The sequence below is a fragment of the Cnephaeus nilssonii genome (genome assembly GCF_951640355.1).
Source record: "Cnephaeus nilssonii genome assembly, chromosome: 3".
Classification (NCBI taxonomy): domain Eukaryota; kingdom Metazoa; phylum Chordata; class Mammalia; order Chiroptera; family Vespertilionidae; genus Cnephaeus; species Cnephaeus nilssonii.
In genome coordinates this window covers 38,010,531-38,024,153 of record NC_137074.1, presented here as the reverse complement: position 1 = coordinate 38,024,153, position 13,623 = coordinate 38,010,531, and the positions used below count along the sequence as shown (strand labels likewise).

At 41.7% G+C, this 13,623-nt stretch overlaps 2 protein-coding genes across 9 annotated transcripts in view; both read right to left on the bottom strand.

The window, feature by feature from the left end:
• The window catches only part of MFN1 (mitofusin 1), a 36,777-nt gene extending 35,619 nt beyond the window's left edge, over positions 1 to 1,158 (bottom strand). Inside the window, exon 1 of one of the 2 annotated variants that reach the window (XM_079766243.1) lies at positions 1,060 to 1,158. The gene's annotated coding sequence lies outside the window, so the exon portion shown is untranslated. The remainder of the gene's footprint in view (positions 1 to 1,059) is intronic. The other variant, XM_079766244.1, reaches the window with a different exon arrangement.
• Positions 1,159 to 2,893: 1,735 nt separating this feature from the next.
• ZNF639 (zinc finger protein 639) lies at positions 2,894 to 13,085 on the bottom strand. 7 transcript variants are annotated; one of them, XM_079766763.1, is made up of 7 exons: positions 12,957 to 13,071; positions 11,439 to 11,574; positions 9,680 to 9,750; positions 8,959 to 9,027; positions 7,579 to 7,689; positions 6,305 to 6,439; positions 2,894 to 6,172 (listed from the first exon to the last, which is right to left on the bottom strand). In XM_079766763.1, exons 4-7 carry the CDS (start codon positions 9,014 to 9,016, stop codon positions 5,019 to 5,021), a joined length of 1,458 nt encoding a protein of 485 aa, XP_079622889.1. In that variant the 5' UTR covers positions 9,017 to 9,027; positions 9,680 to 9,750; positions 11,439 to 11,574; positions 12,957 to 13,071; the 3' UTR covers positions 2,894 to 5,018. The 7 variants fall into 7 exon arrangements, with proteins under 7 accessions (XP_079622889.1, XP_079622887.1, XP_079622886.1 ...); XM_079766761.1 differs by having other exon boundaries at positions 11,446 to 11,574; XM_079766760.1 differs by lacking the exon at positions 12,957 to 13,071 and adding an exon at positions 12,750 to 12,945.
• Positions 13,086 to 13,623: the final 538 nt, after the last annotated feature.

The following is a 13,623-nucleotide window of genomic DNA, read 5'->3' as shown; positions in this document are numbered from 1 at the left end:
AAACTGGATCACAAACACCTGCAAATCAATGACACCTTCCAGCGACACTGATGAACTTACCCAAGGAAATAAAACCAATGCCGAAACTGTTCTCATCATCGTTGGAGAGAAGGGTTTTAGTCAGACAACTCGAGATGCTTTTGAGCAGTATGCCCCTAAAATAAGTGAAGGCCATTGGCCAAAATCTTGGTTGCAATTTCTACTCTATTTCCCTTTGGCGAAGATGAAACGAACTGTGGCTAAACTGCGACTACCTGCGACGACTCTTAAGCGTATCAGGAACAGGGTGAGAGAGAAGCCAAGCTCACAACCAGTAAGTGATTAAGTTTCTCAACCTGGAGCTCTGGGTGGGTGGAGGTGGCTATGCAGAGTGAAGAAATAAAATTCCAAGGCCATACTTCAACACTGAGGTTTAGAAAGCAGTAGTTGTCGCGACGACTAAGAAGGGCAAGGCTTAAAGCGAGCAGTGACGTTTCCTGCCCAAGTACCAAGAACTTCCAGGAATAGAAGTTTAAAGGGAACAACATTTCCCGACAGCCCCTCAGGAAAAAGACACTAAACACACACACACACACCACACAAGAATAAACACCCATCGTGTGTGTGTGTGTGTGTGTGTGTGTGTGTAATGGAGCAGAGTGGGCATAAGGAAAGCTGAGGATCGGGAATCGACCGAGCGGAGGAGCCGCGTGGGACAGGCAGGGCGACGGCAGCGCCCCGCTCCATCCCGGGGACAGCGCCTACCTTGGGGAAGGCCTTCCACGCCGTGCACCGCGGCCGCGGGACCCCGCCGGCAGGGCTAGCGGCCAGACCCCCGCCGCCCCGCGCGCCGTCCGGACCGGGCTCCCACCTCCCGGGCTTCGGCCTCGCGGGCTCCTCGGCCCAGACCCGCCCGCCGCTCCACTCGCTCGCTCCTGTCCCGCAGGACCGCGGCGGCGGCGGCAGCGGCGGCGACTCGTCACAGAGCACCCCGCGCACGACTCCCCGCCCCGTCCCGGGCCGCAGAAGGTCACCCCGGGCGAAGGACCCCGGCCGGCGGCCAAGGCAGATGACACTCACACTGGTCCTGGCTCCGACCCGTCACCGGCCACAGCACCCCGGCCAGCAGCCCGCAGTCCACTTCATCCCGGTCTGGCAGGCCGGGAGGCGGGAGGAGTGCCAAGGGGGCGGTAACTTCCGGCCTCGCGCCCTGACGGAATTTGTTTGGCTCCCTGGCCGGAAGTGCCCCGACGTCGGGCGCCATTTTTGTTACGGGCAGAAGGCAAGGTTTGTTGTGGGTAAAGCATGCTCCCAGGGGAATGATTTGTCGTTTACCCTTCCTTCCCTCCTCCCCCTACTCCAGCCTCCCCTCGATTCTCCCTTTCGAGCGGACGCGCCTCGGCCCAGCCTAGGCTTAGCTAACTGCCAGCGGCTGGTTGACGGAGGGAGAGCGGAGAGGAGGTCGGGTGAGGTGGGGTTGGAGCAGCCAGACCCGAGGGGTCCCCGCTTGCTGAAATAAAGGAAAGCCTTTTGGCCACTCCACTGCTGTCTGCCCTGAACGGGGTTTCTGGGCTTGGAGCACAGCTGTGAGTTGAATTACTTTAGAGGTGAAACAGGAAATGGATGCTTCCTTGTCTGTTGCTTCTCAGACTTTGTAATGAGGAATCACTTGGGGATCTTGTTAAACTGCAGATTCTGAGTCGTTGGCTTAACATCCTTGGGGAGTGGCTGCTGCTGGTCTGTACGGGGCTCCACACCGTTCCTGAGGATGTCTTTCTTTAGAGCTGGCAAGGGAGATGCAGTTTTGTTTTTTAATTCTTTATGGTTGAAAGTATTACATATGTCTCCTTCCCCTCCCCCCCCCCATTGACCTCTCCCAGCCCGCCCCCAGCCACCAGCACAGGCCTTCACCCCCCCATTGTCTGTGTCCATTGGTTATGCTGATAGGCGTTTTGAAGGGAAGCCGCTTCAAGTTCCTGAGCCTGAGGTTCTTCATCAATAAAATTGGAGTGCTAATAACACCTACCTTGTTTGTTGTGAAAATGGGTCAATATCATGTAAAGTGCTTAGAACAGTGTTGGGCGTATAGTAAGAGCTGGATAAATACGTATTTTTCTTCTTGTGGACAAAAAAAGGGGTTCTGTGGAAAGTAACATCACAGGGTAATCTGATCATAGAGTCCTAACTGGGCAGGTCATGGTGGGTAGTCATGCCCCAGACCTATACTCTTTAGTGAAAGGTTTTAAACCAGCCCTGCCTGCCCCTTTCTTGTGCATCTCAGTTAACACACTTAACCCCCTTTGCATTCTCCAATCTTTCTTACGTCCCTTCATTAATTTTAAATGTAAGGAATTCAATAATTCAATTATTTGTAAATCAGATTTAAAAATTAGGAATAGTGTTAATCTGTTGAAAAAGAAAAGCCTTTATATACTATGCCTGCCAACAATTCAGCAACCACCTAATAACCTGCTACAGGCCCAGTGGAACTGAGGAACTATTATGTGATGATGTCCATTCAAAGAAACCTAAGAAAGGTGATTGAAAATAGTGAAACTGGCAAATTTACAATAGGGAGAGTCTTTTGAGTAGTGCACAATGACCTCGAAATTTTGGAGTACAAGAGAAATGCTTTGGGATTTCAAAAGTAGTAACTCATTGCAAGGTGGAGATAAAAACAGCAAGAAAAGACCTTTCACTACTGATCACTGACAAGAATTCTATTGTAGTACTAATAAAAAACATTCATACTTGAATTGTGGTTCAAGTCAGAGTACAGTGGAAATGCCATTTTGAGAAAAAACCCAAAAGTAGTTAGAAAATTTTCATTTTAGGTATGATTTTCCAAAGAAGTCCTTTAAGTAAAATATAAACCAGCTACATCAGCAATTTATAGTCAGTCACAGACTTATTTGAAAGCTGAATCAAAGCCAAAAGTTTTTATTGGGACAAGCAGTCAGTGGGATGTCACTTCAAGCTGCAGATTCATCAAAAATACAAAATGTTTATATGTTTTTAAAACTTGGATTTACTATGTTTAGTTTCATGACAGTCTTTTTAAATTTGATTACTAATACCTGATCAAAGTAAAGCAATAAGTTACAGAATTTTACAAAACCAATAAGGCATTACTTATTTAAGGTTTGTTTCCTGAAAATCAAATTCCTGGAGCTTGATGTATACCAAAAAAGTGTAAAAACAGAATTACCAAGAAGGCAGCTGAATGGCTAGGTTAAATAGCCATGAAAAATACCCAAGGACAAAGCTTAGATTTTTATGTAACATAGTGTAATGGAAACATTAGACCAGAAGCCAAAGAACTTGGATTCCCTCCTGTCTGCTCTAATGGTTTTGTGTCCTTGACCCAACAACAACCTAAGTTTCTATTTATACAAGAAACTTAGAAAACCAGAGGGTTTAGATGAGATGGTTTCTAATTTAAACTTATAATTTTAAGTCTTCTAAAAAACATTTGTATGAGACAGCCTTGCCTGGAAAGTTATAATCAGATGGGATGGCAGTTTGTAAGAATACAGATATACATACATGACAAAACATTAGAGAAACAAATGATTGGTTCTAAAAGTACTTTTTGCTGCCAACATTTTCAAAATAGATTAAATTCCCATTGTTTTTGAAGTGGAAAAACCATAGGTCATAAATTGGTTTCTTCAACTGTATCTATATTCCTGAACAATATTGTTAGCTGCAGTTTTTATTAAATTTGAAGCCAGTGATATGCAAAATTTTACCTTCTTGATACTATTTAAGAAGCTGCTTTTGAATTGTGGTGATTGTGTCTCCCTCCTTCCTCAGAATTCATATGTTGAAGTCGTAGGCCCCAGTACCTCAAAATTTGGCCTTATTTGGGGATATTGGTCTTTACCATATCCAAAATGACTGATGTCTTTGTAAAAAGGGGACATTTGGAGACAGACTTGCATATAGGGAGAACACCATGAGAACATGAGAATGTCCATCTACAAGCCAAGGAGAGGGGCTCAAAACAGATCCTTCCCTCACAGCTCTCAGAAGGAACAAACTATGCCAACATTTCAAATTCTAGGCTCTAAAACTGAGACAATGCATTACTGTTGTTTAAGCCACACAGTTTGTGATAATTTGTTATATTAGTTTCCTATGGCAGCCACAGGAAACTAATATAGAGCTAAGATTATTTTACCTTTACCAAAAGTAATCTGTACGTTATCATGCCAGCAACCCCTTATCGATTAGATCTTCCTAATTCTGTGTTAATATTTCAGTGGAATTTCTCAGTCAACAAGTAAATGGAAATAAAAAATTTGGACATGACTTTGCAGTTGTATAACTGAAAATGAAATGTGAACAGGTTAAGAATTATGAAATGTTATTTTTTCATTGTCTAATCCCTTACCAGTTCCTCCCCACCCTCCACCTTAACTTCTTGAACATATATACACCATTTAATATATATAAGGACTAAAATAAAGTGAGAAGTAAAAAAAAAAAAAAAAAGACTGCCAATAACACTGGCCTTCTAGTGTTACTAAAAGAATCACTCGGATGGAGAGCCCTGGGGATAATTACTGATGGGGAATGCAAAAGGAGGGTCTGGGTTCTTATTAATGGGAGTACCAGTAGACTTAATTGTATATTATGTTACATTTTAGTTTTGGTACTGCAGTACTTTGACGTCTTCATACATGAAAAACTAAGCTTGTCTTGAGTTTTAAAAAGTTAACAGCACCAATGGTTATGGAAGGAAAACAAGTCTAGTATTTTTAGTACATCTGATTCTTAACCATTCATGAAATCAGAGCACATGCACAGGATAATAAACCCCAAGTGGTTAAAATTATGCGCTACCATGCACTGAAAATATCATATTTTGGATACATCCATATACTGAAAAATGTAGCCATGCCAAAAGAATTGGGCAATTAAAAATCTTGCTTGTTAAAGGCAGTTCTCATAAATTGTTTAAAATCATCCTTAACATCTCCAAAAATGTTGTATTTATTATTTTACATTAACATTATGGAAGTTAAAGAGAATAATCAAGTTGTCTCATGGACTGGAATGTGACTTAATAATTCCCTTTCATTTCCAAACCTCATCAAGCAGTCACTACATTTATGAGGTAAGTCAGCCGAATGCTTAAAGTCTAGGTGAATTTTAAGATCTTCAATTTGTCCTGTTGAATATTCACAGTATTGACATAAATAAATCCCTTCAGATAAATGTGAATTTAAATGTTTGCAATATTCTAGCATACTTGAAAAGCCTTTGCCACAGTCATCACAAACATGAGGAAAAATTTTAGTATGTTCAATAGCAACATGCCTGTTAACATTTGTATGAAGTCTACTCCGAAAACCACATACTTGACATACAAAGAAGTTTTTACATTTGTCAAAAGTAATTTTGCTCAGGAGGCTGTACTGTCCATGCTCTCCATTGTTATATTTGTCACTTAACTCTATTAATTTACATGCATGCTCATTTACCACATGGCTATGCAAGTCTTCTGGATCATTTGTTTCATGTTCACAGAACTGACACAAGTACTGTTCATCACAGCTGTGCTCCTGGAAATGCAGGTAGAGCTCACTGCTTGAGGAGAACTGTACATCGCACTGCTCACACCAATAAAGGTGATCACTAAAATGGGTGTCGGCAATGTGCTGGCTAAGGTTCTCAAAAATTACTGTCTTATAATCACAGTATTTACAAATGTAGGGATCCTCTTCGTGCAGTTTGGCATGTTCGATCAGAAGCATGTTGGTAGAGAAACTTTCCTTGCACACTCGACACACATTTGAATCTGTACGCTTATGCTTCAGGATCATATGCTGCTTTAAATCAGAAAAATATTTGCTGTTGAACTCGCAAAGTTCACATTTATAGAGGCCACTGCTATTAGCTCTCAGCAAAGGCCATTTCTGCTGGGCAGTCACATTCAGAGCTTGGCTCTTATCAAGAATTTTGCAAAGTTTAGCTGGTGGCTCTTCATCAGTTTGGTCTTGGAGACTCTCAGAGGAATTGTTTTCTGTCTCTAAATCGTAATCTTCAGAAATTGCATGCACTTCTGCAGCAATTGGAACGTCTTCAGCAGTGTGAACTTCTATAGGACTCTCCTCTGGAGTTTGTTGGTTTAGTGATTCAGGTGAGTCACACTCCTCATCACAAATTTCAACATCGGCAGATTTTTCTGAAAAATAAAACAAGCTTATTATTACTATTACTAAATAAAACCTACCTAATAAATAACTGCCAAAAATTTATTTTATGCATTATCTCTTCAATGATCTATAAGAATATGCAAATGCTATTACTTACTAACCTGTAGAAAAGGCAGTGTGGTCTAGAATTCTAAGTACGGGACTGGGAACCAGATAGTTCTGATTTCTGTTTCTGGCCTTGACTCCGTCTGTAAATTTTGGCAGATCATTCGATGTCTCTGTATCAGAATCATCATCTGTAAAGAGAAATTTGGAAAAACTTATTGTTTATATCAAAGTATTAAATTAAATGTTAAATATTGTAACACAAAGTACCAAATATTTTAAATATAATTTTGAATTCCAACAGGAATAACGACTTCGATTTGAAGATGTTATGTATATCACAGACACACAAAAAATCTGTCCAAATAAGCAAATGCTTTTGCTTCCATGCCCCATTTGGAGTAGAACACACTTTTTAATGTTACTGAATTTGAATAAGCTTTTATCCCCTCAGCCCAGCTCCAATTTATCTACATAAATAATTTGGAATTCTTCTGTACAAGGAATTTGTTTCTTCCCAAGTCTTGTCTGGGAGGGGTCAGTAAGCAGTAGGCATTTCTCCAAGAAGCCCTAATTCCTTTCATTGGAGAATGATACTAGCCACCAAGATCCCAACACTAGATGTGCTCACTGCTACTGGGTGTCATTTTTTATGCCCTCTCAGACAATGAAACAAAAAATATATGTTTGTGTATACCACCACATTTGTATAAACATACCTATAAATATTTCTGTATGTTACATGTGTCTATATGAAGCCAAACATGAGTTCATACTGATGTCTCTGACTCCATATTATTTTTAGTAATTTATGTTTCTGTGTCTGTAACAGGAGCTCAAGAAAACTGAGAATTTTGATGGTTACAGAGGAGAGAGAAAACAAACCCAAGTTGTTATCATTCATTCAATGCTCTAGAAACGAGAAGCCAACAGAAGATGAAAGATTGAAAACGACCAAATCCTTTACTCTCTGTTCTTTCCTTCCATTAGTCCTCCAGACTGAAAGGTATAGTTGAAAGAACCATGTATAACACTATTCTTAACTTTTAACCATAATACTCCCAACTCTGCATCACTCCTGCTTTGCCACCAATTCCTAGCGAACTAAAATAGATTTAGGAAAATGTACTTTTTATTATATATCTGAAATAATGTTAAAAATTAAAATTCACTTACTTGCTTTATTACAAAAAAAATAGTTTTCTTACATTTAGACAAATTTAAACACTTGCCCATTTTGAAATCATAACTCACCCACATTTTCAAATAAGTAAGAAATGATTATAAAAGTAATTTAAAGAAAAAATATTTTGGAAAATATTAGATATACCTTTGTTGTCAAAATATTTTAAGTCTGGTTGCCTCATAGAACAGACACTGTAACAATGATCAGAAAAAATTCCACTGAATCCATCTGCAATTCTGCTTATTCCAGAGGAATCTGAACATAAAACAAAATTTTAAAAATTTCAAGCACAGTAAACACATATACATTAAATGACAGCCACCCCTTTATCCAACATATATAAATATTTATAGTATCTGTAATAAAGTAACAGTTCCCTCAATTCTGATAGCTTTTATATTTCAGACCTGATATTAACATTGAGTTTTGAAAGAACCACATTATACAAATTATACAATATAAAAATATAATACTCTGAAGCATAGGTATAAAGATACCTGTCTAAATCCCACAAAATAAAAATATGCAATTAATGTGTTAATTGCAAAAACAAAACAAAATTAAAGAACACCCCAAAACCTAAATTAACTCCAAGAAGACATTCTCTGAAGTACAAAAAAAGCATTAATGAATAGGAAAAATGGTGGACCAGTTAGGGCTTCTGAATATAGTCATTTCAAGTCTTGTCTGGGAGGGGTCAGTAAGTAGTAAACCAGATTTAATTTCCTTAGATATGAAGAAAGTGTAGGTTGGGTGCGCTAACAGGTATGCCTGAGATTGTTCCAAGTACTGTACATGTGAGGTATAGTACAGATGACCACAAAGATCTCTTTTCCTTTTTAAAAAAAATATTTTTTTTATTGATTTCAGAGAGGAAGGGAAAGGGAGAGAGATAGAAACATCAATGATGAGAGAGAAACATTGATCGGCTGCCTTCTGCATGCCCTACACTGGGGATCAAGCCCACTACCTGGGCATGTGCCTTGACGGGGAATCGAACCGTGACCGCCTGGTTCATAGGTCAATGCTCAACCACTGAGCCATGCCAGCCTGGCAAGACCTCTTTTAAATACCTCCAAGACAGCAGAGTTAACCTCAACTAAAGGTTCTAACATTACAAAATCAAAATAAAAGTTCACATTTCTGAAATTAATATATAGAATAAAAATTTTTTCACAATGCGCAAAATATCTTCTAACAAGGTTATTGTTGTGCTTAAGCACAAGGTTGGGAAGCACACAGACAAATTTCAATTATGCTGTATAAGTATCCAACCTTTGATATTTAATTTTAAATATCTATAAACCCTGAAGTTGTGAGGATTAAATGTCTTTAAGTTCTAATGTGTACCTAACACGTGGTAGACAAAGAAGAATTTATACTCAGAGAATTTATTTAAAATTTTCTCTTATTTAAAAATTGATTCAGATATATAACTTTTATCCGATCATTTATGAGAAAATAGATTGGAATACAATTGCATGGAAATTAATCCATGGCTCAACTTTAAAATAATTCACTAACCTGAATAACGAGAAGGGTGTAAAGTCTTCCTTTTTCTTTTTTTAGGGTATTCATTCATATCTTTTCAATCTAAAAATGAAAAAATTTAACAAATATGTCACAAATAACTATTGTTACTATTGTTATAAAAATTCCTTCTAACCAAAGAAATGATTGGCAATAAGAAATGTGTGTGCCACCTGAAAACCTACTTCATAAGAGAAATGTTAAAAAAATGCTTCTGTTTATATTTTAAATTTATTTTTCTAATCAAGTTTAAAGGCAAGACACAAATTTTTGTGTTTTTTTCCTTCTTCTTGAGTTTGAGAACTCTTTTTCAAGTGTTGATGTAATTGTGAGAATTGGATAATTACAATAAGCCTTATGCTTAAATTACTTTTTTATAAAAAATAAATTGTGCCTATGATACCATATTAAGAATGAAACAGGTGCATTTTTTAAAACTGGGAAAATTTTGATATAGTTTTCAAGCAAAAGGTGAATATGATCCCTTAAAAATATATATTTTCACAAATCTGTATTGATTCCCTGGCTTCCAGGAAAAATATCCATTACATTGAAGCTCAAAATATAATTTTCAACAAAAAAACCCTTTTCTTACTTATGAGGCACCTTCAACAATCTACTGAGAACAAAACATGTATGACAATAACCAATGTATAATTAAATTCTCATGGACTGTTATAAAATTGACTCATTCGTTTTGCCACATTCCACTTACTGATATAGTTCTTAATATGGAAGTGAGGAAAATTGAATTACAGCGAAGTTTTCACAGTTGGTAAAAAGTACCTGTAGGAAAAATATGATATAAATCACAATGTAGTTCATTTCTGAGACTCAAGAATGGTACCAAGATCTTTAATCAATTGGAAAGTTATACAGAATTAATTCAAGTATAATATTCTTTTGAATATACTGTATTTAAGTACTCAAAATTATATATTGCTAAATATGTGAGTATATGTAAATGTATCATATTTCTTTGAATGAATTTACCTTCTAAAGCTAAATCTTAACACCAAAATAGGAATGCAATTCTGCATAAATTTATTCAGCCGTAATAAAAGCAAATACCAGACTTTTACTATTTAAGTCCTTATAGATTACTTACCAATAGAAGAATAATGATCACTTAATGAGCACCAATTATGTACCAGGCTATGCCTTATCTTATTTAATCCTGTGATATGCAAAATCCACTACACTCTCTCAAAATCATTAGTGGTAAGAAATTGAGGCACACATTATTTTTGCTGCTTCACAAAGTCCTGGGTATATCAGCACCACAGGGGATGTCATCATATGGTAATAAGTAGTGCTTTTTAGTTTATTAAGAATTTTCTTAACCCTTATTTTATTTAATCTTCACAACAATGCTGTGAGGTACATAGAGGAGCTACTACTAAACCAACTCAATATTACTGATGATCAAACAGTCTCAGTAAAAGTCAACTAAGTGGCAGAACCAGAGATAAAAAAAACATGGGTTTTGAACAGCTAACTGTGTGAGTAAATCTTCACTGTCAATCTCTGCTACCAGCAAGTTACATCTTGCTTCCAGTTCTTACTCAGCCACCAATTCAGAGAAGGGGGAAGGGAATCACCCAAAGAAACTGACGATCATGAGATATATAGAAATGATATCAATATATATAAAATGCCTCACCTAACAAAATAGCATTTCTTGAGCCCATCCCAATCAAGTGCATTCAAAAGTAAAAAAAACATTGTTTTCATTTTTTATGTAATAAACCAACATTTCAAGACTTAATATGTCTTTTTTACACTTCCAAAATTTAAACAGCTAAAAGCTCTATACTTCATGTTCTGAATGCTCTACAGGTAGCTGGGAAAACACTGAAAATTGGCAGCCAAAACATGTTCAAGTAGCCTCTTTTTACTTCACAATCCACTTCAAATGCTTTCGAATGAAGAATAAAAAAGAAAAGGAAACCGAGGATGGCGTTAAAATTAATGTTGCAAGCTGGTCTGGATTCAGACTATTAGGTGAAATAGGATCACCTTGATCAGAGAAAGATTTGACTCCTACTTAATGCTGAACAGTATCTAAACGTTTATCAGACCTCCTTTCAGTGAGGTGGTAAAATGCCCACTCAAGACCAAACATTTTTAACCATCCTTTATTTCAGCAAATGTTTTCATGTGCTTTTTGTATGCACAACTGCCCAGATGAAGAAGTTTAGCTTTTACTTAGGGACGTCATATAAGCATTTGCTCACTAGTCCTCACCTCATGGGGAAGATTCTGAATCAATCTATAGGTACATGTCACTGCCGGAAAATTAGAAAAACATTTTTAAATTAATCAAGTCACCTAGAATCTATACACCCAGAAAAAACACTATTAACATTTTGGTGTATAGACTTCTAGACATTTTTCTATTCTAAGGCATACGTTAATTTACATGTACAAAAATGAGATCATGCCACAAGAAACGATTTTAAAAAGCAACTTACAAAATACCTGTCAGGCCGTGGCCAACTTTGCTCAGTGTTTAGACTCTCGGCTAGCAGACGAAGGGTCTTGGGTTCAATTCCCAGTCAATGGCATGTACCTAGGTTGCAGGTTCGATTACTGGCCCCGGTCTGGTGCCTGCGGGAGGCAACCAAACAATGTCTCGCTCTCTCCCCTTCCCTCCACTCTCACTCTTTTTCAACAATGAGAATATCTACCCACAAAACAGACTACACATAATAGGCACCGCCTTTTTTAAAGGCCTTTCAGGCAATGTAAATATCCTGTTCCTAATTAGTATAAAAATAAAACAAGCATGTACAATAAAAAGCTACATTCTTATACTAAAGTTTTAAAACCACGTTCTTTTCCGCCTTCATTTAAAAATAATTAAATGGCCCAGCCCCTACGGCTCAGTGGTTGAGCGTTGACCTAGGAGCCAGGGGGTCACTAGGATTCTCGGTGGGGACACGTGCCCGGACTGAGGGTTTGGTCCCCAGTAGGAGGCGAGCAGGAGGCAGCTGGTCAGGATGTTTCTCTCCACGACGGTTCTCTCTAGATCCCTCTCCCTTCCTCTCCTTCTTTCTAAAAAAAAAAAATCAATGAAAACATACTTTAAAAATAAGTAGATGTTTTCCCGGTTTTAAGTGAATTTAAACACAAAAATGTTGCAGGAGAGCTTGAATTAGAACCCACTTATATGTCCAACTTGTGTCCGTCTTTGCCTCTGCAAAGAGATAGACTGCTTCAACTTACTCGTATCCCTCGGTTGTACCGAAACACACACACCAAAGCCCCCAAAATCAAAAGGGGTGTATAAGCACCCCAAAGAGTGGCGTATACCACCGGCTGCAGAGCCCGGCCGACGCCTGCTCGCTGCGGCCGCGCTCCAGGCGCGAGCTCGGGGGTGCGCGGCCGGAGGGTCGCCCTGCCGCCTGGCGGGGCCCGCGGCCAGCGTGGCACCTACGGCGTCGGCCAGAAGCCGCAGGACCCGCCCGGCCCCCGCCGCCTCCACCCGAGCCACGCACGGCCCCGCCTGGGCCCGGCGACTAGCGGGGACTCCTAAGCCCCGACACTAAGGGGCCCGCGGGGGAAACGCAGCGGGGGCCCCGGGGAGCCGGGTGGCGGCGTCCCCGGGGGGTGGAACTGCTTCGCGATGGGGGAGGGGACCGCCATCCCGCCGGGAAACGAAGGCAGCGTCGAGGCTTCCCGGCCGCCATCCGGCCTTTCCTGCCTCCCGGGGTTGGGAGCTGCGCCCGCACGCGGCGCCCCGCAGCAGCCCCGCGCCGCCCGGCCGCCCCTCCAGCACTCACCCGTCCCCGGGCCCGCGGGTCAGCCGGGGCGCCGCTCCCAGGCGGCGGCGGGGATGGCCGGAGGGGCCGCGCAGCCCCGCCCGCGGGCACCGGGTGGCGGGCGGCGCCGCTCAGGTCCTGGCGCTCCGCCGGGCCGGCCCCGCTCCCTCCCGCGCGCCCCACACCCGGCCCGCCGGGTCCCCGGCCCAGCTCCGCGACCACACTCACCGCCCCGCTCCGCGCCTGCGCCGCGAGGGCGGGAGGTGACGAGGTGAGGGTGGGGGCAGGGGATCGGGCCGCGCGGCTCCGCTCTCCGGCCTGGGAGGGACCACCGGCCTCCAGCCCCGGGGGTGGCCCGGCGCCCGCGCCCCCTGCCGGCACCTCTGCGCCAACGCAGGCCCCTTCGGCGCGGGGTACCGCCCCTCCCTAGCGGGGCGGGCGTTCCATCCCCGAGAAAGGCTCCAGGCGAGGCCGTCCGGGGGGTTGCCCCGGCCCGCTCCCAGCTCTCCCTCCCGCCCCGGAAAAAGTGGGAGAAGCGCCTCGCGCCAGCAGCCTTTCCCCACCGCCTCCTCCAGGGGACGTGCGAGAAGGATCTTGCGCGGGTTAGGCAGGGCACGTGGCCTTGCAAACCCTGCGGGTGGGAGCAGCCTGCAGGGGACAGCGGAAAGGGCGCCCCCCGCGTCATGGTTTTACTGACGTTGGCCGACGAGCCACCCGGGGCTGCAGTGCTGTCCCGGGGCCCTGGGTGAAACTCTTGAAGATCGTGAGTTATTATTAGGCTGCAGCCGGATCCCTTGGCTCCCGAAATCTTGGTGGAAATAAATATGAAATTATAGGGATTGGATTAGATGATTTGATTCCTTTTCCTTGAGTTACTATGAGCAGATATAGAGAG